Source organism: Mustela nivalis (genome assembly GCF_964662115.1).
Source record: "Mustela nivalis genome assembly, chromosome: 14".
NCBI classification, from domain to species: Eukaryota; Metazoa; Chordata; class Mammalia; order Carnivora; family Mustelidae; genus Mustela; species Mustela nivalis.
Window position 1 is genome coordinate 83,105,124 of NC_139033.1, and position 26,529 is coordinate 83,131,652.

At 46.0% G+C, this 26,529-nt stretch overlaps 1 protein-coding gene across 6 annotated transcripts in view; it reads left to right on the plus strand.

Moving 5' to 3' along the window:
- The first annotated feature begins 1,150 nt into the window (after positions 1-1,150).
- The window catches only part of CABIN1 (calcineurin binding protein 1), a 149,971-nt gene continuing 124,592 nt past the window's right edge, over positions 1,151-26,529 (plus strand). For all 6 annotated transcript variants that reach the window (XM_082697648.1, XM_082697652.1, XM_082697651.1 and 3 more), the window contains exons 1-7: positions 1,151-1,237; positions 15,698-15,774; positions 16,705-16,797; positions 17,929-18,042; positions 20,708-20,842; positions 21,955-22,135; positions 25,606-25,735. In XM_082697648.1, coding sequence (XP_082553774.1) covers positions 15,772-15,774; positions 16,705-16,797; positions 17,929-18,042; positions 20,708-20,842; positions 21,955-22,135; positions 25,606-25,735 — 656 coding nt within the window. In that variant the 5' untranslated portion in view covers positions 1,151-1,237; positions 15,698-15,771. The remainder of the gene's footprint in view (positions 1,238-15,697; positions 15,775-16,704; positions 16,798-17,928; positions 18,043-20,707; positions 20,843-21,954; positions 22,136-25,605; positions 25,736-26,529) is intronic.

Sequence of the window (26,529 nt, forward strand, 5' to 3'; positions counted from 1 at the left end):
TTATCCATTTGACAGAGAGGAGGGGAGAGAGTTTGAGAGAAGCCACAAAAAGGGAGAATAGCAGGCAAAGGGAGAAGCAGGCTCCCCACTGAGCAGGAAGCCCAATGTGGGACTAGATCCCAGGATTCTGGGATCCTGACTTGAGCTGAAGGCAGCTGCTCAACTGACTGAGCCACCCAGGTGCCCCATGACTCCATTATTTTTGCAATTTCTGGGTATCATGAAAGCTTTATTGTTCTGAACTGAAGCTGTGAGTTCACCATGACTTTATCGTCTTTATATATGGTCAAAGAGAAAGCCATAATATTCCTTCCTATTTAAATCATTTTTGCTAGACTCAAGCAACTATGAATTTCAACAACACTGTGAAACCTTTCCCTAAAAGGCTTACCTCCCAAGGGTTTAACCTCTCTCAGTCCAAGGCCCTTTCCGAAAAACTTGAAATGCTGACTCCTCTTTCCAGGTTTGGAATTCTGTTGCTCCTCAGCCTGCTCATTTACCCGTCTTGATTTTTTTAATTTTTAAAGATTTTATTTATTTATTTGACAGAGATCACAAGTAGGCAGAGAGGTAGAGAGAAGGGGGAAAGCAGGCTCCTTGATGAGCATAGAGCCCAATGCGGGGCTCGATGCCAGAACCCTGAGATCAGGACCTGAGCTGAAGGCAGAGGGTTAACCCACTGAGCCACCCACGCGCCCAACCTGTGTTGATTTTGTCTGTGTGATTTTTGTTTTTATCTTTGTTTCAGTATTTCATTGTATCTGTGCCTTTTGGGCTTCAAATCCTTTTCAGACAGAGGTGAGGCACAGAGTAAATAATGGAGAACACTCCTCCTCCCCTGGTTACCTCTAAGTGTTCCCCAAGTTTCCATTTCCTCAGAGCACCTGTCCCAGATAGTAACACCGCCTGTCATTTAGCGACCAGGCACCAAACTCAGCGTTTCCCAAATATTACAAGTGGTCGGGAACAGACGTCGGAACCTCAAGCCGGCGCTCCGAGCCCACAGTAGTTGGGGTGTTCAAATGCACTGATCGGGAAGGTTTACACTTGCGCGCCCATCTGCACGCAGCACTCGGGGTCCCCCGAGAGCTTACCCCGTGGGCCAGCTCCGCGTGCGTCCTCTCTGATTGGTTAGCGGACCCGGCACCGCAGCCAATGGGAGCGCGCCTTATTGTCAGGCGCGCTGCCGGCCGGCGCGGGGGTCGAGGCAGGCAGGCCGTTGCTGTGGAGACGCCTGGTGAGTTCCAGGGTGGCTGGTTTGGGGGCATCCCCCAGATGGGGGCTTGGCTTTGTTGAAGCAGGGGCCGGAGTTGGGGCTCGGGCCCAAGGGGCGGCGGCGCGGGGCCGAGGCCGGTGCGGACGCGAGGGAGGGGGGCGCCTCCGGTAGCCTGAGTGCCACATTTGGGGAAACCGAGGCTGGAGTGCGGGAGCGGCGAGGCCGGGGCTCTTGGCTTCCTCGCGGGCCTCCTCAACGGTCCTGCCGTCACCCTGGGGTGCCCAGGACGGGCTCCAGTCTCGGGAGTGGTTCTCGGTGACAGCCTCAGGAGCCACCGTTGATTCTGCGTCTGCCGGGAGCAGAGCCCAGGGCTAACCCTTTACTTCACTGATGTCCTTTCACTTCACCTTCACAGCAGCCCTGCTAGGTGAGTGTTGTTATTAGCGCCATTTATACGGGTGGAAACTGAGGCCCAGACGGGGTGAAGAGTCTTGTCTAGAGTCAGCCAGCTAATCAATGGGTCAGCCCAAGTCTAGGCTGAAAAAAACATTTTTCTACAGATTTTATATTTAAATAATCTCTGCACCCAATGTGGGGCTTGAACTTAAAACCCAGAGATGAAGAGTTGCATGCTTTGTCTACTGAGTCAGCCGAGTACCCCTAGACTGAAAATCTTGAGTGTACTGCCTCCCAGGAGGAGGAGGAGGACCCCCAGGTAGATAGAGCCTACTGACACGCTCAGGTGTCTGCACAAGTGATTTTGGAGCCACTTAACTCTTTGGGGCCTGGGTTACTGTGTGTCTACGGGTCATAACTGTGGAACTTAGGGTTTCATGCAGCTGAAGTTCCTTCTATGGGATCCATAACTATGGTTACAGCTAAAATCTCCTTTGGTCTCCTTTAGAGGTTGGCAAACTTATGTGTTAAGTGTAATACTACTTATAATATTAATCTAATTTTAATGTCATAGTGTGTTGTGAATATAAGAAGCATATTTATAATAGTATTTTAGGATTAGGAAGCCTACTGTGTCTATTCAGTTCTGGCATTTCACAGTGGATACAGGCAAAAACAATAAGTAAGTGAGTGGCAGTGCTCCAATAAAATTTTATTTATGGGCACTGAAATTTGAATCTTACATAATTTTTATATGATTTTCATGTGTCACAAGTTTTTTTGTTTTTTATCCATTTAAAAATGTTAAAACGAAGGTGCCTGGGTCGCTCAGTTGGTTAAGCGTCTGCCTTGGGCTCAGGTCATGATGCCAGGGTCCTGGGAACAAGCCCAAAGTCCGGCTCCCTGCTCAGAGGGGAGCCTACTTCTCCCTCTCCTCCCTGCTTGTGTGCGCTCTCTCTCTCAAATAAATAAATAAATAATTTAAAATATTAATAATAATTTATTTATAATATTTTAAAATATTTAATATTAAGCATTAATATTTAAAATATTTAAAAATATTTTATTTATTTATTTGACAGATCACAAGTAGGCAGAGAAGCAGGCAGAGAGAGAGGAGGAAGCAGGCTCCCTGCTGAGCAGAGAACCCCGATGCGGGGCTCCATCCCAGGACCCTGAGATCGTGACCTGAGCCGAATGCAGAGGCTTTAACCCACTGAGCCACCCAGGTGCCCCTAAATAAAATCTTTTAAAAAATGTCAATACCATTCTTTACTCCTAGGCTATACAAAAACAGTAGGAATCTACCCCCAAATCTCATTGAATAGAGGAAACAGATTCAAAGAGGGGTCTTTTTTGCAAAGCTAACCACACAGCCAGGAAGTACCACAGCTCGGCCTAAAATCTAAACTTCCTTACTCCCAGACCAGAGCATGTCAGGAAACACCACTGCTTATTACTGACTGGGTCAAGGTGCTGAGGTACTCAAAGTGTGCTGTTCTTTATCATGTGTTCTTAAGGCCCTGGAAACCACGGTCTAAGGAGTTTGGAAATTTGTGATGTTAAACTCCTGAATGTGCTATTCTAGCATAGTGTGATTACTCGGCTGGGAGTCTGAGAAATGAATAGATACTTTCTTTCTTTATTCAATAGCTGCCTCCCCCTCCCCCTTTGGCTCCGTTTAGTGGGTTTCTGGGGTTTGTGGTGAATAATACAGACATGGTCCCCATCACTTTGCTTACAGATGATGAATACACAATGTCAATGCTCAAGTAGCTATTTCTTTTTAAACTGTTTATTTTAAACTGAGTTTAGATTTAGAGAAAAGTTGCAACAATAACATTGTTTCCTTACTTCTCTCACTTTGCTTCTAATGTTAACATCTTATAGAATCATCATACAACTATCAAGAACAGGACACTAATATTGATATAATGTTATTAACTCAATTGTAAACGTAGTTTGAAATTGACCAGTTTGCCACACAATGTTCTGGTTTTCACTCTTGGATTCTAACTTCCCATATTGCATTTAGTTATTGTTCCTTAGTCTCCTTAGCTCTTAATGATTACATAGTTTTGTCTTTCTTAGCCTCGATATTTTTCAAGAGTACTGATAAGTTATTTTATCTAATATCCCTCAACTTAGATTTGTCTAATGTTTTCTCTTAATTCATGTGAGGCTGTGCATTTTTGGCCAGTATAACACAAACATTGTGTCATCTTCAGTGTATCATATCAAGGAGTTCAAGATGCTGATAGGTCTTAGTACTAGTGATATTGATCTTCATTGCTTGGTTTAGTTGTGTCTGCTGGGTTTCTATACTATAAAGTTACTATCTTTCCCTTTGGTAAATATCTTGGGGGAAATATTTGGAAGGATGGAAATTCTGGTTCTCACAAATTTATGCCCACTGACCATAGTTAGAATCCATCTGTGGATCCTTGGGGTGTTTGCCTGAAAGTAATTGCCTATTTCTCTCTTTCCTCCTACATTTGTTAATTCAAATTCAATTAAAGGGAGAGCTGCCCTTCCTCTCATTTATTTATATATGGGCCCCATAGATACTCATTTTATTCCATGGGTTAAAGTCTAATGTTACCATTATTTTGTTGTTCACTGTTCTGGCTTTGTTTGTTCAGGATCTCCTTCAGGTTAGCTCCTATGTACTCAACAAATCCTCATCATTTTTTGGAGCATTTACTTATTTTCTGGCACCTCAAAATGTGCCAGACTCATCTTGTGTTCTCTCTGCTCCAAATCTAGGATCCCAATTCTTGTTGCTTTAGCCTTACAGTATCTAATCAAGACACTACTCTCCACAGTTACTTAGGTCAGTTCTTTTCTTCCTCATACCCTTCAGTGTGGTTATGTAATTTGTAATACAGTTGGTTTATTGTTAAAGTTTATATTCCATTTGGGCTCCTCTAGATCTCGATTTTTTTGATTGGGATACTGACTGTGGTTGTAAGAGTAAGAACTGTAACAAAGATATACTGGAAGTGTCACTCCCTCCCCCATCCCTGCCACCTTGTTCCTGTTCTCCCCTACCTTTCACCCCTTTCCTGCTCATCCCCTGCAGCTAACTGATCACTTTGGTGTCTGGATTATCCTTTCTTTTGCACAAATGAACAGGTGGTTGTGTATTTTCTTATATCCTCTTCTTTCGTATATGAAAAATAGCATGCTATAGATAATTGTATTTTCTTTTTTCACTTAAAAATATGTCTTGGGGCACCTGGGTGGCTCAGTGGGTTAAAGCCTCTGCCTTCAGCTCAGGTCATAATCCCAGGGCCCTGGGATTGAGCCCCGCATAGGGCTCTCTGCTCAGCAAGGAGCCTGCTTCCTCCTCTCTCTCTGCCTACTTGTGATCTCTGTCAAATAAATAAATTTTTAAAAAATCTTTAAAAAATATGTCTTGAAAATCACCCTTATTGTGTTCATAGAGATCTTATTCATCTTTTAAAAAGTTTTATTGAGGGGCGCCTGGGTGGCTCAGTGGGTTGAGCCTCTACCTTCGGCTCAGGTCATGATCCCAGGGGCCTGGGATCTAGTCCCGCACTGGGCTCTCTGCTCAGCAGGGAGCCTGCTTCTCCTCATCTCTCTCTCTGTCTGTCTCTCTGCCTATTTGTGATCTCTCTCTCTGTCAAATAAATAAATAAAATCTTTAAAAAAAAGTTTTATTGAGATAAAATTTTTAAAAAAGATATTTATTTATTTGACAAAGAGAGACACAGTGAGAGAGGGAATACAAGCAGGGGGAGTGGGAGAGGGAGAAGCAGGCTTCTCACTGAGCAGGGAGCCCAATTCAGGGCTTGATCCCGGGACCCTGGGATTATGATTTGAGCCGAAGGTAGATGCTTAATGACTGAGCCACCCAGGTACCCCGAGATAAAAATTTATACATAATTTACCTATTCATTGAGATAAAAGTTACATACAATTCAGTGGTTTTTCATATTCACAGAGTTGTACCTCACCACAATCAATTTTAGAACATTTTTATCACGCCAGAAGAAAACCCTGTACTGATTAGCTGTCACTTTTCATTGCTTCCTACTCTAGCCGTAGGCAGTTACTAATACTTTCTGTCTGTATAGCTTTGCCTGTTCTGGACATTTTAAATGAATGGGATCATGGAATATGTGGTCTGTGACTGGCTTCTTTCACTTAGAATGATGTTTTCATGGTTCATCCTGTTGTCAGTAGTCTGTTGCATTTTATGGCTGAATGATATTTTGTTTTATGGATATACCACCTTTTATTTATCCAGTTATCAGTTGATGGACATTTGGATTGTTTTTACTTTTTGGTTACTATGCATAATGCTGCTATAAACATTTCTTCATTAATTTTTATAGCTGCATATTACTTCATTGTGTGGATGTACCATAGTTTATTCATCCACTATACTATCTATCGATAGCCATTTAAGTTTCCAGTCTCTTGGAATTACAAACAATGCTGGGCTGAATAACCCTGCGTGTATGTATTTCATATTGTTGGGGGTACCTCTTTAGGATTGATTCCTAGAAATAGAATTGCTGGGTTGAGAGGTAAGCGCATTTGTTATTTTGTTAGATATTGTCAAATTCCTCTCCAGAGTGGTTGTGCAAGTTTGCATTCCCATCAAATGTATGAAAATAGTGCCTATTTCCTGACAACCTCCAACAGAGTGAGCTGTTAATTTTTGTGAATTTTAATTTTTTCGAGTGTGATAGTACACTATCACAAATAGTGATATTTGTGATATATATCACTATATATATATTTGTGTGTGTATATATATACACAAATATATATTTGTGTGTGTGTATATATATACACACAAATATATTTATATAGTGATATATATATTTGTGATATATATCACAAATTTGTGTGTGTATATATGTATATACATATATACACATATGCATATATGTGTGTATATATATGTGTACACATATATACACATAAATATATATACATATACACACATATATACATATATATACATAATATATACATATGTACACAAATATATATATACACACACAAATATATATATATATATAGAAACATTGTCTCAGGGCTATTTTAATTTGCATTTCTCTAGTTATGAGTGAGTATGAACGTCTTTTCATAGGCTTGAGGGCCAGTTGTATGTATGTTTTTGTGACTTGTCTATTCATATAGTTTCCCCATTTTTCTTTTCTTTTTTTTTTTTTAAGATTTATTTATTTATGGGGCGCCTGGGTGGCTCAGTGGATTGGGCCGCTGCCTTTGGCTCAGGTCATGATCTCAGTGTCCTGGGATCGAGCCCCGCATGGGGCTCTTTGCTCAGCGGGAGCCTGCTTCTCTCTCTCTGCCTGACTCTCTGCTGACTTGTGATCTCTCTCTCTGTCAAATAAATAAATAAAATCTTTAAAAAAAATTTATTTATTTATTTGAGAGAGAGAGTGTGAGAGAATGAGCATGAGAAGTGGGAGGGTCAGAGGGAGAAGCAGAATCCTTGCTGAGCAGGGAGCCTGATACGGGACTTGATCTTGGGACTTCAGGATCATGACCTGAGCCGAAGGCAGTTTCTTAACCAACCGAGCCACCCAGGCGTCCCAGTTTCCCCATTTTTCTATCAGTTTTTTTTTCCTTTGCTTGTGGTATAATACATTTAATGTGAAATGTAATTTTTTTTGAAATGTAAATTTTAATCTCTTTTTAAGTGTATAGTTCCGTGGCATTAAATACATCTACACTGCTGTGCAGCCATCACTACCATACATCTTCCAGAACTTTTATTTCCATCTTCCCACACTAAAACTCTGTACCTGTTTTTTTTTTTTTTTTTTTTTTAAAGATTTTATTTATTATTTATTTGACAGAGAGAAATCACAAGTAGATGGAGAGGTAGGCAGAGAGAGAGAGAGAGAGGGAAGCAGGCTCCCTGCCGAGCAGAGAGCCCGACGCGGGACTCGATCCCAGGACCCTGAGATCATGACCTGAGCCGAAGGCAGCGGCTTAACCCACTGAGCCACCCAGGTGCCCTGTACCTGTTTTTTTTTTTAAGATTTTATTTGTTTATTTGACACAGAGAGAGAAATCACAAGTAGGCAGAGCAGCAGGCAGAGAGAGAGGGAGAAGCAGGCTCCCCACCAAGCAGAGAGCCTGATGCGGGGCTCCATCCCAGGACCCTGAGATCATGACCTGAGCTAAAGGCAGAGGTTTAACCCACTGAGCCACCCAGGCACCCCTCATCATTGTTTTTTTTTTTTTTTTTAAGATTTTATTTATTTATTTGACAGACAGAGATCACAAGTAGGCAGAGAGGCAGGCAGAGACAGGGGGAGGGGAGCAGGCTCCCTGCTGAGCAGAGAGCCCGATGTGGGGCTTGATCCCAGGACCCTGGGATCATGACCTGAACCGAAGGCAGAGGCTTTAACCCACTGAGCCACCCAGGCGCCCCTCATCATTGTTTTCTAAGTGTCAGAATATACATTCTGTATGTATTTATTACTATTTATTTATTTATTTAAAAATTTTATTTATTTGATAGAGACATAGCGAGAAAGGGAACACAAGCAGGGAGAGTGGGAAAGGGAGAAAAGCAGGCTTCCTGTTTAGCAGGGAGCACAATGTGGGGCTCAGTCTCAGGACCCTGGGATCATGAGCTGAAGGCAGGCGCTTAACGACTGTACCATCCAGGTGCCCTGTATTTATTTTTTTAGATTTATATCTAGGTATTTTATTTTATTTTTTTTGGAACTATTTTATTTATTTATTTGACAGATCACAAGTAGGCAGAGAGGCAGGCAGAGAGAGAGAGGAGGAGGAGGCAGGCTCCCTGCCAAGCAGAGAGCCCAATGTGAGGCTCAATCCCGGGACGCTGGGATCATGACCTGAGCCAAAGGCAGAGGCTTTAACCACTGAGCTACCCAGGCGTCCCTGGAACTATTTTAAATGACTTTTTTTTTTTTTTTTCAATTTTGATTTCCAGTTGTTGCTGGTATATAGAAATACAGGGTGTTGACCTTTACCCTGTGGTTTTGCTACACTCACCTGATACTTCTAGGACTTTATCTTGTAAATTGTCATTTGTGAATATGAGTGGTTTCATTTCTTCCTTTCTAATCTTTTTGCTGTTATTTCCTACTTTATTGGGGTGACTAGGACTTCTAGTGCACTGTTGAATAGGAGTGATGAAAGTGGACATCCTTGCCATGTTCGTTATCGTAGGGGGGAAAACATTCAGTCTTTTACAGCTAATTATGATGTTAGCTATAGGGGCACCTGGGTAGCTCAAGTTGGTTAAGCATCTTGATTCTTGATTTTGGCTCAGGTCATGATCTCAGGGCTGTAAGATCGAGCCCTGCATTGAGCTCTGCACTCAGCATGGAGTCTGCTTGAGATTTCTTTCCCTCTCCCTCTGCCCCTCCACCTGTTCTCTCTCTCTAACCCCTACTATTTGTTTACCTCTCTAAATAAATGAATAAATAAATAAATAAATAAAATCTTTAAAAAATTATGATGTTGGCCGTAGCTTCTTTGGTAAAATGTTTTTTATCAGATTGAGGACATTTCCTTTTATTCCTGGTTTTCTTCTTTCTTTTTTTAGATTTATTTAAGAGAGAGTGTGCACAAGTGGGAGGTGCAGAGGGAGAGGGAGAGATAATCTCAAGCTGACTCTGTGCTGAGCTTGGATCTTAATGCCAGGCTCAGTTGATCTCATGACCCTGAGATCACAACCTGAGCTAAAATCAAGAATCATGCTTAACTAACTGCATTACCCGGGTACCCCTAATCCTGGTTTTCTAAAAGTTTTCTTTTTTTTTTTTTTTTTTAAGATTTTATATATTTACTTTGACAGAGAGAGAGACAGCGAGAGAGGGAACACAAGCAAGGGGAGTGGGAGAGGGAGCAGGGAGCGCAATGTGGGGCTCTGGGGCTCAGTCCCAGGACCCTGGGATCATGACCTGAGCTGAAGGCAGATGCTTAACAACTGAGCCACCCAGGGGCCTCCTTTTTCTTTTTTTTTTTTTTTAATCATTAATGGAGAACATAGTATGTGATGATCATGTGCAGTAGGGGGCACATCAGAGGGATGGGGGTCAGGGAAGCTCCTTGATGAAGTCCCATTTGAATTGAGATGGGAATGTTTCCCTTCACTCAGGAATGTCATATTTCACAGTGTCACCAAAGCCGTTAGTGAGCTGTTTTCTGCATGGCTTCTGCAGCTTAGCTTGTCATACAAGGGTTCTCCTGTGAATGGCAGATGCTGGTCTTAGAGAAAGATTTGACTGAGAAATTAAATCTCCCACTAAAATATGCCGCCTAGATACCACTCATCTGCTTGTTAATCCCTTCCTTTTTGGAGCACCTGTTTTGTGCCAGACATGGAGGTGCAAAGGTAAATAAGACAGGACTGTTTTGGAGCTTACAGGCCAGTGGGAGAGACCCAGAGTAATTCCAGGGCAGAGGTGAGAGTATGTAGAGGAAATTTAGAAAGAACCTGCTCTTGCTGTATGAAGTCAGTGTAAGATTTTTGGGTTTGAAAAGCTGTTCTATTGTTATATCTTAGGTAAAAATTCTCATATGAACTGATATTTAAAAATCCAAGGTCAGTTGCAAGCTAGTGATTGCTATGTACTATTTTGGCAAAAGTAAAGGGGATAATACAGTCCATGTTACAGAATTCCTATAGTCCTCTCAGGGTGTATTACGAGTACAGTATTCTGGCTCATTCTTTATTTTGCTATTGGAAATTGAGGGAGCTGAGGAAGAGTGGTAATGATAAGATAGAATTGGGGGTCTGTGGTAGAGGGGATCATGGTCTCATGGAACTAATGTACAAGACGAGTCGTTGGGAGGATCACTTTTTAGGTTCCTCTTCAAATGTTATGTGGACACTCACAAGTATGCCTCAGTTCCAGTATGTATCTGTGTCCAGCCCTACGACTGCCAGCCTTATGAGATAAGCATTATCAAACCCATTTTGCTGATTAGGCTGAGGCTTAAGGGTCCTGGCTGACCTGTCCAAAGTCACAATGCTAAAGAGGGACAAAAATATGACTAAGCCCAATACTCTTTTCAGAGGCTGTTTTGAGTTTGAGATAACACAGATGTGTCTTGTAAGTGTCTGAGATGGACTTTAGTGGTAGAGGAGTGGAAAGTACTATATTTTTAGATTACGTTAAAGTTAGCACAGGAGCCTTTTTCAGTGGGGACAATTGGCTTGAACAATTTCTAAAGAATTAGGAAGCCTGAAAGTTCTATTTTCTCTTCAGCACCGTGGGCTCTGTGACAGTCTTCTGGCCCTGATCATGATGCCCAGGGAGCTTTTGTTTTGAGGAGTCCAGAGGCTTTCTCTGTAGAAGTAGGTGGACAGAGGGGTGGGCAAGGACTTGGGCAGCAAGTGGGACCAGAAACCTCTCTCTCGACTTGGAGCTCACTGTTTTTCCCCTCCGACTTGGCTGGTCATTCTTCATTCAGTCTGTCCTGGGAGCAACTCCGAAATGGGACCTGCACTGGGTACTGCACGAGGGTCCTGCTCCTGGGTGACATAGAAGCCCCAGAGGAAGGCACTAGCCCATCTAGCACAATCCCAGTGGTTGTTGGGTGCCTTCCTGCAAAGTGCTGCTGAGGCAGGAACAGGTAGGCTCTCTTCCTTCAGGAGTAGGTTGCCCTTGGACATGATGGCTGTATTGATGTCCTTCCACCTGTGGATGTGGGGTCTGCTGCTGCCACACAGAAACCTGATCTCTCAGTCATCCCTGAGTGCTGCTCTTATTTTTCTCTCCATGCGGATTTCAGGTGGCATCTGGGAAGACTTGCTGTGACCTTGGGGCTAGCACTTGCCCTGTGGAGAGCCTGTTGGGAGGCCTCTGGTTAGGTATCAGCACTACCCTACAACTTCTCTCCTGCACTCTTTACCCCATGTATAATCATTTGTCCCTGATTTCAGTTCTTTTGGGTATATACCCAGAAGTGGAAATGCTGGGTTATAAGGTAACTTTATGTTTTTGTTTTAGGAACTGCTGAACTGTTTTCCATAGCAGAGCATGAAGGTTCCAGTTTCTCTACATCCTTGCCAGTGCTTGTTATTTTCTATGTGTGTATGTTTTTAATCTTTTTCTAAAGATTTATTTATTTATCTGAGAGAGAGTGGGGGTGGGAGTGGCAGAGGGGGAGGGAGAGAGAAACTCAAGCAGACTGCACTGGGTGAGGAGCCTGATGCAGGGCTCAAGCTCATGACCCTGAGATCAGACCCAAGCTGAAACCAAGAGTTGGATGTTCAACCAACTGTGCCACCCAGGCACCCCCTATATGTATGTTTTGTTTTTTCTTTTCTTTTTTTTTTTTTAAAGATTTTTATTTATTTTATTTGACAGACAGAGATCACAAGTAGGCAGAGAGGCAGGCAGAGAGAGAGAGAGAGGAGGAAGCAGGCTCCCCGCTAAGCAGAGAGCCCGATGCGGGACTCGATCCCAGGACCCTGAGATCATGACCTGAGCCGAAGGCAGCGGCTTAACCCACTGAGCAACCCAGGCGCCCCTGTTTTTTCTTTTTTTGTAGACAAAGCTTTTTAAAAATTTTTAAAATTTAAATTCAATTAATTTTTTAAAAATATTTTTAAATTTATTTATTTTTAAAGATTTTATTTATTTATTTGACAGAGAGAAATCACAAGTAGTCGGAGAGGCAGGCAGAGAGAGAGAGAGGGAAGCAGGCTCCCCGCTGAGCAGAGAGCCCGATGCGGGACTCGATCCCAGGACCCTGAGATCATGACCTAGCCGAAGGCAGCGGCTTAACCCACTGAGCCACCCAGGCGCCCCAAATTTATTTTTAAATATGAGAGAGAGAGTGAGCACAAGCAGGGAGGGAGGGAGGGGCAGAAGGAGAAGCAGACTCCCTACTGAGCAGGGAGTCCGATGCACGGTTTGATCCCAGGACCCTGAGATCATGACCTGAACTGAAGGCTACCACTTAACTGACTGAGCCACCCAGGCATCCCATAAATTCAATTAATTACCATATTGTGTATTATTAGTTTCAGAGGTACAACTCAGTGATTCATCAGTCTTATGTAAAACCCAGTCAGTGCTCGTTATATCACGGGCCCTTCTTAATATCCATCATCCAGTTATCCCATCCCCCACCTCCATCCGCTCCAGCAAAACTCAGTTTGTTTCCTATGATTAAGAATCTCTTATGGTTTGTCTCCCTCTCTGATTTTGTCTTGTTTTATTTTTCCCTCCCTTCTCTTATGATCCTCAGTTTTGTTTCTTAAATCCCACATATGATTGAGGTCATATGATATTTGTCTTTCTCTTATTGACATTTTTCACTTACCATTATGTACTCTCTAGTTCCATCATCATTGTAAATGTCAAGATTTCAGTTTTTTTGATGGCTGAGTAGTATTCCACTATATATATTTATACCACATCTTCTTTATCCAGGTTCATCTATTGATGTGTATACTTTTTAAATTTTAGTCTAGTTGCAGGGTTTTAATTGTATAGTTTCTACTTTTGTCTCTCTCTCTCTCTTTTTTTTTTCTGTATCGTATGGCAGTCACAGTGTCCATCATAGTATAGCTTATGGTAAAGCAGCAGTTTCCACACTGGGCCTCAGTGTTCTTTTTTCCTAGCTGTAGAACCCAGGAGGTAAAATAGCTATTAGCCTAGAGGAGATTTGAGTCTTCCTTGTCTGTGAAAAGATTGTACTTCCTTTCTTGTGAGAACCCTTGGGAAACTCAGAGCCCATTGTGGAAACCATGCTAGAAATCATTGCTGTAGTGCTGTTGGCAACAGCAGTCAATTCATGTTATCCAGGTGGAGCATGCATTCAGTCTGTATGCCCAGGCTCACTTTCACTGCCTGCTGGGCCCTTTCAGGGCCTTCTGCCAGGTTCTTAGATAGGACTTTTTCTAATTCCTCCTCCTGTGAGATCTGGCTTGTTTGGGGGTGCCCCTCCCTGTCCCGGCCTGTCAGGCTGGAACACTTGGTGTTATCCAGAACCCCTCTGTTCCCTCCAGCCTTCCAGGTGCCGAGTCCTCTGAGTCTGCCCCCTGGACTGTGTCCCTTCTGTCCAGTGTTCCATCCAGGTTCCTGGCATCTCTTTGTTTAATAACAGCATGTAATTCACATACCATATAGTTCACCTGTGTGGAGTGTATATATCAGGGATTTTCAGTATATTCACAGAGTTGTGGAACTATCACCACAACGAATTTTTTTTTTTAAAGATTTTATTTATTTATTTGACAGAGAGAGATCACAAGTAGGCAGAGAGGCAGGCAGAGAGAGAGGAAGGGAAGCAGGCTCCCTGCTGAGCAGAGAGCCCGATGCGGGACTTGATCCCAGCACCCTGAGATCATGACCTGAGCCGAAGGCAGCGGCTCAACCCACTGAGCCACCCAGGCGCCCTCACCACAATGAATTTTAGAACATTTTCATCACCCTGGAAAGAAACCCTGTATCTATTAGTAGTCACTCCCCATTTGTCCCTCTCCTGTAGCCCACCATCTACATTCTGTTTCTATAGATTTGCCTATTCTGGACACTACATATAAATGGAATCCGACAATACATGGTCTTTTGTGACTGGCTTCTTTCATTTAGCATTAAGGTTCATCCATGTTGTAGCACGTGTTAGTACTTTAGTCAGTTTTATGACTGAAGAATAATACATTGTATCAACATACCACATTTTATTTATCCATTCATCAGTTGACAGACATTTGGGTTGTTTCCACCTTGAAGCTATTATGAATAATGCTGCTGTGAACATTCTTTTTTTTTTTTTTTTTTTTAAGATTTTATTTATTTATTTGACAGACAGATCACAAGTAGGCAGAGAGGCAGGCAGAGAGAAGGGGGGAAGCAGGCTCCCTGCTAAGCAGAGAGCCTGATGTGGGGCTCAATCCCAGGACCCTGGGATCATGACCCGAGCTGAAGGCAGAGGCTTTAACCCACTGAGCCACCCAGGCACCCCTGCTGTGAACATTCTTGAACCAGGTTTGGTGTGGATATATGTTTTCATTTTTCTTGGGTAGATACCTAGGAGTGGAATTTCTGGGTCATAGGGTGACTCTGTATTTAACATTTTGAGCAACTACCAGACTGGTTTCCACAGCAGCTGCACACTTTGCCTTCCTATCAGTAATGTATGGAGTTCTAATTTCTCCATATCTTCACCAATCCTGTCCTTTTTTGCAGACTTCAAACTGTTCTGCCTACCCCTAATATTTTTTCCTGTATTTCTAAAATTTTGCTTTCCTGAAAACTCGTGGTGGCTGCCGTTGTCTACAGGATGACTTTCCCACTTCTCTGGCCCAGCACTCTTCCATCCCCCATGCCCATCTCTGCTCTAAGGCCCAGCCACGGGCTGTGTTGGCATCTGCGTGTATCCACACTTCCCCATCACACCACAACCCCCTGCCTCTCCGTTTCATCACACACTACCTCAGTGCTGTTTCCCAGGGCTTACCATGAGAGCTGCCTCACTCACTGACCTGGATCCCTTCAAGTGGATTGTTTTCCACCTGTAGATGTTGCCTGGGTTTCTCTTCATTTCATTCAATTATTATTATTTTTTAAAAAGATTATTATTTTATTTATTTGACAGAGACACAGTGAGAAAGGAAAAACAAGCAGGGGGAGTGGGAGAGGGAAAAGCAGGCTTCCCACTGAGAAGGGAGCCTGATGTGGGGCTTGATCCTAGGACCTCGGATCATGACCCGAGTTGACGCCAGACGCTTAAGGACTGAGCCACCCAGGCACCCTTGATTTCATTTAATTATTGAAAAAAAAAAATAACTGTTTATAGGGCTCTTTCCTCTGCTGAACAGTGAGCCCTGGGAGCAGGAGTTGGTCTCATTCTTCTGTGACCCCAGTGCCTGGTATCTTGCCTAGCTAGGGCATAAGCTCTGGCCACAGAACCTGGGTGACAGATCACACAGCCATCCTGAGGCAGTTGCTCACTGGCCTATGTGCTTAGAGCTGGGTAAGCTCCTGGATTTGGGGACTGCTTTGTGATGGGCCTGGAACTGTGGTGTGCCTGACTTTTCTTGGGCCCTCTCTCAGTCTCTCCTGTTTTCCTGTCTAGGAGATTGTGGACCAGCACAGCCCCTGCCAGTGATGGGAAGTGGTGCTCAGTGGCAGTGCTGAAGCTCTCTGAGTATGGTAAGGACTGGTGCTTGCCTGTTTCGCTGGTGTCAGTATTGTTTTGTCACTTCACTCCTGGGGGTGAGGGCCATTATCTTGGGGGAACACTCAGTATGGGGCAGCCTTCCTCCTGGGAGAGCTGTTGGTGCAGTTGAGGGTAAGCATGTTTAGTTAATATGTTCTGCTGGGCCTTGCTGCAGTTGTGAGAAAGGTACAAAGTTCACATGTTTTGTTAGTGTCTGCTGTTCTTTTTTTTTTTTTTTTTAATTTAACTAATTTATTTATTTGACAGAGAGATCACAGGTAGACAGAGAGGCAGGCAGAGAGAGAGGAGGAAGCAGGCTCCCTGATGAGCAGAGAGCCCAGTGCGGGGCTCCATCCCAGGACCCCAGGATTATGACCCGAGCCGAAGGCAGAGGCTTTAACCCACTGAGCCACCCAGGCACCCCAGTGTCTGTTGTTCTGATGTCTAGGTCATCTGTTGTATCTAGCATTGCTGGGGTGTTCCTTTTGCAGTGGATAGCACCCAGGACATGCTCCCCAAGTAGCTTGTTAAGTAGCTTTGTTACATATTCTGGTCTTTGTTTTTCTCCTCGATCATTTATTGTTCATTACATTCTGAGAAGGCTTGAGTTATAAGATCATGTGCTTAAGCAGAGTTGTACTCATTGTAGTTTTTTTTTTTTTTAAAGATTTTATTTATTTGTCAGAGAGAGAGAGAGACAGACAGACATTCAGAGAGAGCACAGCTGGGGGGAAGGCCAGGCAGATGGTGAAGCAGGCTCTTCCCAATGTGGGACTCAATCCCAGGACCCTGGGATCATGAACTGAGCTGAAGGCAGGCACTTAACCGACTGAGCCACCCAGGCACCCCTCACTGTAGGTTGTTAAAGAGACAAGTGACATCTCAAAAGCAACTTTTTTCTTGCCTCAAATCCATGTTTTTAGATTCGAATTGCAGCCTTAAATGCCAGCTCTACAGTTGAGGATGATCATGAAGGAAGCTTTAAAAGTCACAAAACACAGACCAAGGAGGCCCAGGTATGTAATCCGTGGTCTTCCTCTGTAGGTAGACCCTGCTTTTCATTTCTGTAGAGCCTACCTCATTTTAAATGCCTTTGCAAGAGTTAATGGGATTTTAGCTCTCCATCTCATGTTATACTTGCTTTACTTGGGGGTGGTCACACTGAAGAGAAATTCTGTATTCTGTGAGCAGTGTTTGGGCCAGTTCAGCCCCTGCTCCCACTTGTCCAGCGGGGACTAACTTTCTGTGCAGCCCATTCTTTGTGCTCACATCAGGACTTGGCACGCCCAAGGATGGCAGCATGTTAACGGGAGGCTGTGCCTTGAGGTTTCCCCGTGCATTGCCCTCATGGGCCAATGTGAAGAGGCGCTTGAGGGCAGATGTCTTGAGGGGGTTTCACTGAAGGTCTGTGAGGGGCCAGGTTCAACGTCAGCTCTCTAGATTCTTGGTCATTCGTCTCTTCCATGAGGCCTGGCATCATCTCCACTTCAGCCTGGTTCTTTCCTTCCCTCTACCCATCTCTCTACCTGTGTCCTGCCATAGTACAGTAGTGGCTTGCTTCTTTTTCCCATTTTTGTTTTACCTGGAATGAACATGTGGCTTCCCTTTCACAGGAGACACACAGGCAGTCTTGAGCCCTCTCAAAAGCCAATAGTCAGCTATCCCTGGTCCTCAAGGGATGTCCCTCGGGCCCAGCCTGCCTAGTGCCCCTTCTGTCCCGGAGGAGGTTGTTACCCTCTGTGGACAATGATCAGGCTAGGGCAGAGTGGCAAATGGAAAGCAATGGAAGCGACCCATATTCTCTGGGAATCTCCGGGTTATTCTGGCTGGTGTGGTTACTCTCCCAGCTTCACCCAGAGAAGGCCCGCTGGTTTCATAACCTTGCCATTGTTCTGATCCTGTGTCCTTGGGCCAGTGTGTGTTTTGCTTTTGCTTAGACTCACCTGAGCCTGTGTTGCTCATGCTCCTTGGGGGACTCTCGAGGGGTTCGTCTTCCAGTGATGAGCTCCTGGCAGGTTAGAGTGTTAGGACTGTTTCCACTACAGAGGGAACAGCTGTCAGTTTATGTGGCCTCGACTGTAGCCCCCTTACACACACTTTTGGTTTAAGAAAGACAAACCTTTGTAATCTCCTGTCTTGGTTCACAGGAAGCAGAGGCTTTTGCCTTGTATCACAAGGCCCTGGATCTCCAGAAACATGACCGGTTTGAAGAGTCAGCCAAGGCCTACCATGAGCTCCTGGAGGCACGCCTGCTACGAGAGGTGAGGCACCACAGGCCAGGCGGTGAGCTTGCCCTCTGCCCTCCCCTTCTTCACTGGGCGAACTTGGACATGTTACTTCTTCTCTCTGCCCCTCAGCTTCCCCACCTGTAGAGTGTCAGCCTCGATGGGTTGCTGTGAGGGTGGAGTGAATCCAGTGAAGCATGCAGAGTGATTGTTCTTAGTAAGAGCCCTGTGTTGGCTACTTTGTTACATTCTCTTTGCAACTACTCTGTTGAGAAGGTGGGGTCCACTGTCCCCATTTTATAGTTGTGGAAATGGAGGCTTAGTGAGGTGTTCATAACTCAGAGCCACCCAACTAGTGAAGCATTAGAACCAGGATTAGAACCCATGGTTTTCTGATACTTAATGATCCTGTGGGCAATACGGTTTGGCAAATGCTGTTTAGGTGATAGCCTGTGAGCTCAGGAAGCCTGAGCAGGCGCTCCATGGGCTTTTGAAAGACATAGTCAGAGAAAAGGGTTGGGAGAGCACCACAGAGCCATGTTAGGGTACAGGGTATGGTGGAGAGGCAGGACCTCTTGATCCAGCGTGGGGGCCATGCTAGTGGCAAGTGAGCCAGAACTGAGTTGGCTGGGTCATGGAGATGATTTCTGGAGGTTTGAGAATGAGTGTCAACTTGAAATTGATTTAGGAAGAATTATATTTCATTAGGAGGAAAGGCTTTTGTTTTCAAGTACCCAAACACTAAATACTGAGACGTGCAATGAGGAAGCAGACAGACTCCATCCATGGGCTTTTTTTGGAATGTGGTCCTTCAGTTGAGCAGTCTCCTACACCTCTAGGAAGGCAGACACTTAAGTCTGCCTTGTGTCCCTACCTCTGGATGATTTTTTACCACAGATGAGGCAAAATGCTGAGTTCTCATTGTCAGTTATAGGAGTTCATCCCTTCTTCCCTCAGGGTGGATGTCAGGATTCTCTAGTGTTGGTTGTAGTGTCTTGGAATTAGAGCTGTGGGAATTGTGACCTACCCCTCCCCCATTAGTAGGAAGTGAGTGAGGGCCCAGAGATGAGAACGACTTTATTCTACCTTACTGAGGTCCAGCCACGGCCAGGGGCCGTGTGTGCTTCAGGAGGGAGTCTTTCGTCAGACCATGACGGAGCAGACCTCAGAGGTGAGTGGGTGAGCAGAGCAAAGTCGGAAGGGTGCTGTTGGCCTCGTAGTCGTAGGTGTGTCCACTTCCCTCTCTGTCATTTCAGCCCTGAAGCACTGCTGTAGCACACTCCCCGTTGGCTTATAAATGTAAAATGCGATCATCGTAAACAGTTGAAAAGTACAGAAAATGTACAGAAAAGTTTCTTTTCACATTCATCCACATTGGTATACTCAAGATTAAACTAAATTACATAGTTACAGTCTCCCAAACACTTGGCATAAACAGGCCCTAGAACACAGCTGACACCTAAGAAGTGGCTAGCTTCGTTGGGGAGGCTGGCTGGGATGAGCCCTTCGTCTCCTGTGGGCATCAACGTGTCAGTCATGGAGGGTGGAGGACGGTGTGGAATCCAGCTGGTTAGGTGGAGGTTAGTATGAGGGCTTCTGCTGTTGTGTGTGGAGGTATACTGGCTGGTCTCCGAGGTAGGCTCACACGACCTCTGTTGAAGGATTCACACCAGATTTTGAACAGTTCTGTACCCGGAATGGTGAGGGTACCTGGTGTCCAGGTGAGCCTGTTGTTGGGGATCTTTCTGCAGTACAAGCCAGATGACAGGAGAAATAAGGAATGAGGTTGATTTGAGCTTTTTAGTCTTCTTGTTGGGATTCCATAAGAGTGCCAGGGTAGATTTTTTGGATTAGTCAAGGGGCTATTCCTGAAGGCATGTCTTCAGGTCTTACCTGTTCTGATCATGAAGAAGAATGTCATGTGAATGTGACCTGTCCAAGGACAAGGCTGAGATATGGACCTGCCCCTGGAAAGAAGTTCTTTGTGCCACCTAGTTTTTCTGTTAGAAAATGTTTTACTTTGTCCTGTGATTAGAGCAGTAGTTTTCCTCATCAGTGGTGTCTTAGAAGTTGTAGGGTTTTCTAAGAGTTTTCGTAAAAGCTGTAGTGAAATAACTTTTTATATAAAGCACATTTATAAACTTCATGCTCTTTTGGCTTGCACTTTTGATATTCAGGGTAGGATTACTGTCCTCGCAGTACAGAGATCCTCAGGGCGCTAAAGTTTTAGGTAAAGTCGCTGTCCATAGTTACATGATGAGTTACAGAGTTGGGAGCCCAGCCTCCTGATTCCTAATCCGGTGCTCTTCTTGCTGCGGGATGTATAGAGATGCGTAAATTGGCTGCCTGGCCATCTCCAGACCCTGGTGCTGCCCCCAGGTCGCCGCCTCATGCCCTGTCCTTCCTCTTCAGGTCTGCTCTGGGGGAGCTGCAGGCTCTAGGTTTGACCTTTCAGGCCTGGCTGTAGCGATGGGGTGCCGAGACTATCTGCAAACTGCCTTGTAGTGATACAGCTTTCCTTCTCTGTCTGCTCGGAGCTGGAGGGGTCCTCCAAGGACATCTAGTATAGGGCTTTCCTTTTCCAATGGAGGGTGGCACTGGACTGGGCCAAGGGCCTGCAGCAGAGGCCCGCTGGGAACCCTGGTGTCCTCTGAGGCTTCAGGGCCTAGGTGTCACTCTCGACCTCTGTTTTTGTTCACAGGCAGTTTCGTCCGGTGATGAGAAAGAAGGGTTGAAGCACCCTGGGCTGATGCTGAAATATTCCACATATAAGAACTTGGCCCAGCTGGCTGCCCAGCGAGAGGACCTGGAGACTGCTATGGAATTCTACTTAGAGGTGCAGTTTTGGCAGTGCTTATTGGCCCCTTGGGGTTTTTGAAAGCTCTTGGTGGAAAGAGTGAGGTTATGGTCTTGCTGGCTAAAAAGAAGAATTTGTAGTGGTGCATCACCAAGCTGTGGTCCCTGAGACCCTCATCAGCTGGCAGCAGTGTGTTCAGAGAGAGCAGGGGCCTGCATGTGCATTGGTGTTCTGCCACTCAGGGCCCATGTGGCCTTGGCGAGTTGCTTGCTCTCTCTGGGCCTCCAGGTCTATAGCAGTATAGTAGGCACAGTAAGAAAGAGGGCGGTTGTGAAACTGGAATGAATTGGTACATACACCTGTGCTAAGAACACAGCTTGACCCTTGGCACTCTGTACTTGCTCGTAACAGTATAGCCATGATCTCGTTGTTAACGGTCACCATCTCTGTGGGCACCTCTAAGGTGCCAGACACCATGTGAACTCCTTTCCACACATGCGCTAACTGGCCATCATCTTGCAGGGATGCAGGATGCACTAAAATCTTCATTTTAGTGGTGAGGGGACTGAAGCTTGGGATCACGCTGCTAGTCAGTGTAGGAGCAGGATGTGAACTGAAGTCTGTCACCAGAGTCCGTAATTTTTCTAGAACCCCACAATTCAAAATTAAATAAAAAATTTTTAAATCCTGCAAAAATACCCCCAAATCCATTTTCTTTTCTTTTTTTTAAAATTTATTTATTTATTTATTTGACAGAGATCACAGGTAGGCAGAGAGAGGGAGGGGGGAGCACGCTCTGTGCTGAGCAGAGAGCTGGATGCGGGGCTGGATTCCAGGATCCTGAGATCATGACCTGAGCAGAAGGCAGAGGCTTAACCCACTGAGTCACCCAGGCACCCCCCATTTTCTTTTAATGGTACTTTCATTAATGGTACTTACCTATCAAATATGTAAGGAATACAGATGTTCAGAGTGACAAACTGCGTCAGGAAGACGTTCTGAATTTGATAAATTGGTTCCTGTAACTTGTGTTGGCCATTTTTCTGGGTGGTTTGGGTGGCTGGGTTGGTGCTCTGCCCCCTCCTGTCACCATGGGTGCCTGCTCAGCGAGAGAGCCGATTGAGCATTTCCATCCTCTGTGCTGCTTCCAGGCAGTCATGCTGGACTCCACGGACGTCAACCTCTGGTATAAAATCGGACATGTGGCCCTGAGGCTCATCCGGGTCCCCCTGGCTCGCCATGCTTTCGAGGAAGGGCTGCGGTGCAATCCTGACCACTGGCCCTGCTTGGACAACCTCATCACTGTCCTGTACACCCTCAGCGATTACACAAGTGAGTCAGGCTTTGATGGCTTTCTCCCATGTGCTCGTGTTTTGTGGACAGAGGAGGGAGGGCAGCTTGGGTAAGTTGGAGGCCAGGTTAACACTCAAGGGCTTTCTGCTAGACTGTCAGGAAGGGAGATGGCTTTGCATTCCTGCTTTGCGTGTGTCTTTCTCACTCAATTGAGATTTCTTGAGTGCATTGTGGTGATGGGTAGCACGCTCTCTGAGTGGTTTTCCCTTTGCTTGTCTCATTCTATCCTTGCATTGTGCCATCCTGAGCCAGAACCTGTTTCCATAACTCACTGACAGTTGGCCTAGCAGTTGCACCTTGACTCCTGGGTGCTGGGGGACCTCACTACCTATTGAGGCAGTCTGTCCCTTTGTAGAGCCAGCAGCGCTACTAGAATGGTCTCTGCCATCTGCCAGATGGAGCCCCATTCTGCCCTCCATTTGCTTAAGTTCCTTGGCTTCAGCCTTTCTGTCTGTTCTGCAGAGAATACCTTTGTCCTTTGCATGGGCTGGTCCTGAGGCAGGCACTGATGAGGCGTTTTAGGAGTCAGCCTCCTCTGGGTGTCCTCTGAGGCCAGAGAGGAACGAGCCTCTCCAGGAGTGCTCAGAGTGGGGCTGAGTGCAGTGGGAGTCCGGGGCTCTGTCCGCTGACTATGCTGACCAGCTGCAGGCTGGTCTGGTGTGTGCAGGTGCTCTGTGTCTGTCTGGGCCAGTTACTCTTTTTAGGATGGACATGCTAATGAGCACTTGCTGTCCACTTTCAAGGTTTAGGCCTCGAAGACTGACTGGCAGAGGCTTTTTCCTTCCCTTTTTTAAAGACAAATAGCATGGAGTGTTTAGAGAGGCACTTGGCCCTGCTCACCATTCCCCACCTCCGGTTCCCCACAGCTGCTTTTTGATTGAGGTAGCACACACACAGAGTAAAGTGCACAGTATGTACATGTGGAACCTGTTAAGATGCAGAACATTTCTAGAGCCCTGGAAGGCAAGCTGCTTTGGCTCCCATTCCAGTCATTTCCATCCCAGAGGTGATCTTGATTTCTTTCCCTTTTGTTGCCAGAGAGGAGCTCTGCTTATTGTCGAGGCTCTTCTAGGGGGCGTCAGGTGGCAGCGTGTACTCTTCCCAGCCCGGCTCCCTGGGCTGTGGTCTTCCTGTCTGTCCGTGAACGCCCCCAGGCCATCACTCGGGGCTCTTTACTGCCACATTGTCTATTATGTGCGTCTGCAACAATCTGATAGTTCTGTGCTTGCACATTGAGTTCTTGCCTAACACTGCAGGGAATGTTCCTGGTGCGTACTCCAGAGGACACATCACTTGCTGTGCTGCTTGCCCCGGTTTTCATACTCACCAGCGGAATGCGGTGGTGTTTGTGCAGAGCCCTTCCGACTCTCACAGCTCCTTTTCCAGGAGGTGTTCAAGCTCCTCTTGTAAGTTTTCTGGCTGCTTGAGAGCCACCTGAGGTGGATAGTCTTGTGTTCTGCCTGTCTTTCCCCAGGCTTTAGTTCTTTGTACCTCTCTCTCATGGTCGGAGAAGTTGTACTTGGTAAACTGAAGTCCTCGGGGGAGACCAGGGTTGGGGGGCTGAATGGCTGCCCAGTCTGGGAGAGCTCTGGCCTGAGAGACCTGACACTCATTTATTGATTTTAGTACGTTCGCACATGCATGCATGTGTGTGTGCGTGTATGTTTATAGACTCCATGCCCAGCGCGGAGCCCAACGTGAGGCATGAACCCACGACACAGGTCAAGACATGAGCTGGAATCAAGGGTCAGACGCTTAACTGACTGAGCCACTCAGGCCCCCCAGACCAGATACTCATTTAAACCCCAGAGTGAAAGCAGCGTGTTAATTCAAATCCCAGTGGCATTTATCCACTTGAGATGAGTAGGCAGGGGTGCTTGGGGTTGATGCCTGCTGACCACCTCTTGTTCCCTTGGAACTTCCCAGGTCTTCCCTCGGTGGGAGTGCCGGTGTAGTACAGCTAGTGCCATGAGCTTTACCAGAGCCAAAATACCTGCTGAGAGCCAGAATCACCAAAGGCTCCAGTCCTCCCTGGTTTTCTCTCTGGGCATCTATGATGGCCACTCTCGTGTCCCACCGTGGTCCCAGAGAAACTGTGTTCTTATTTGTTTGGGGCAGGAACCTCTAGGCTGTCTATGCAGCCGTTCGGTCAGCTACTTGCTAGGCTGTCCTGGGAACCCCCAGACCCTCCCTGTGCATAGGTTGCACAGCCTTCATGTGCCTTGTGGGGGGCATTGTGGTATCTGTGTGACTAGGCTCTGCTCTCTCCTTCCGTGGCACTCTAGGAGGGCACCACTTCCTTCTGCCTCTCAAAGCTTCCATCCCCACATCTCTGCTTCTGTTCTACTTTTCCTTCCTCCTCACCCTGGATCCTTCTTTGGTTTTTCTTGACAGCAGTGGGTTGCAATACATCTACACTCAGACTCTGAAGCTGAGCAGGGCATGGTAGTGGTCCCAGTGCCCAGTCGGACCAGAGCTGGCTCTTGGCTGCACTGTACTGTTTTCCTGTGTGTTCGCAGGTGAGGCCTGCTGGCACTGGGCCTGCTGGGGACTTATTTATGGCAGTCACGTCTGTCATGGGCTAGTCCCTAGAAATACCAATGGCTTTCCTAGTTCACATCACAGCTCTGCGTTCACATGCCCACCACCGCATTCCGCTGGTGGGCATGTGACTCCTTGCCATCTCGTTTTTTCTTTTGTGTTGCTTTGCCTGTTACTGTCACCGCTCCTGGAGGAACTAGAGGTTAGGTTTTCCAGATCATTGATTTGAGAAGGCTTGTTGACATAAATGATGTGCATGCCTCTAATTGCAGGCAGTAAACTTTTTGGGTAAGAACAGTTTGAAAAAAAGAAAAAGAAGGAGGAAAATTGGAAAATGCAGATAAGCAAAAGGAGGAGAAACAGGTTTTACGTGAACAAATGGAGTTACACTGTGTGGCCTGTTTGGTTTCCTGCCTTTCCCCCATGCCCTTTTGTGACCTTCCTTCTGGACAGCGAGCACACCTCTCAACCCTTTGTGCAGTGACTGCTCAGCAACCCAGTGTGTGGATTGGGGAAGCTTTCCTTAACCAGGCTCCCCTGGTGCTGCAGAGTGCTTTCCTGATTTTTTGAAGGTTGTTTTCCAGTTTGCCAATAGGTAATGACTATGGATCTCTTGGTTTTTGCAGCGATTCCTAGAAGTGGACTGTTGGGCTGAGGGTTGTGTAATACCCATGCCTTTCTGGAAAGGTCATCGTACAGTCTGTCCTTGCTATCAGCATTTGGCTTTGTCTCATCTGCTGTGGGTAGTAGTATTTTCAGCATCTTTCCTAATTGAATCAGATTAAGTGGTATCTCCTTATTTGCCAGCATTTCTTTGATTCCAGAGTAGGGTCATTTTCTTGGTGCTAACTGGGAAGGCCAGAGGTTGGGGTGCACACTCAGAAATCAATTGTTTCTTTCTTTACCAGCATGTCTGTACTTCATATGCAAAGCTTTGGAGAAGGACTGTCGGTACAGCAAAGGACTGGTTCTCAAGGAAAAGATCTTTGAAGAACAGCCTTGTCTCCGGAAGGACTCCCTCCGAATGTTCCTTAAATGGTGGGTCCTGCCTCTTTCTATGCTGGTTCTGCACTCCCCTCTCCCCCAACAGTGTGTGGCTGGTGGATATCAGGAGGCTTGTGTACCTCCTTCTCTCAGGTCCTAACTTCCTGGCAGTTGAGCCTCTGCACTTCATCCCTCACTGCACCCCCTCACCTGGCTTTGATCCTGCTTTGCCTATTAATCGCCTGTGTGCCTAATCATGGCGGTGCCTCCTTGGCTCTCTGCTGGCCACCTTTCCCTCCACTGTGCCAGCTCTTAACATTCACCAGCTCTCCTCTGGATGCTTGTGGCAGCTGACAGGCCACCTTGTCTGCCCACCACCCGCCGTTTCCCTTTCCAGGGCTATGTTTCCATATGTTTCCCAAGTTCAGTGCCCGTGATATGACTTTGACACCACTGCCTTGCCTCCAAGACAGAGCTCATGCTCAGAGCATCACCCGGAGCTCCTTTACAGTTTGACCCCTTTAGTTCTTCTCCTTGCATTCCTATGTCTCCCTGCCCTAGGAGAAGACTTCCTTAGGTGCCCGACAGAGTCCAGGCTTGGCCCCATTGTGCACTGTCCTGTCCCCGTGCCCTGGCTCCCTCATGGCCTTACCTGGAAGGCAAGCCTCCCACCTCTCCGCCTGCTGTGCCATTACTCCTTTATGTTCCAGCTCCCAGGTCACCTCTGGGCAGCTTTCCAAACTCTGGCTACCTCCTGCCCTCAACCTTCCAAATGAGCCAGCTCCTCCGTCCTCTGGTCCTTGGGCCCTACAGCTCAGCTGGTGAGGGGTTAGTGGTTATTTATCTCT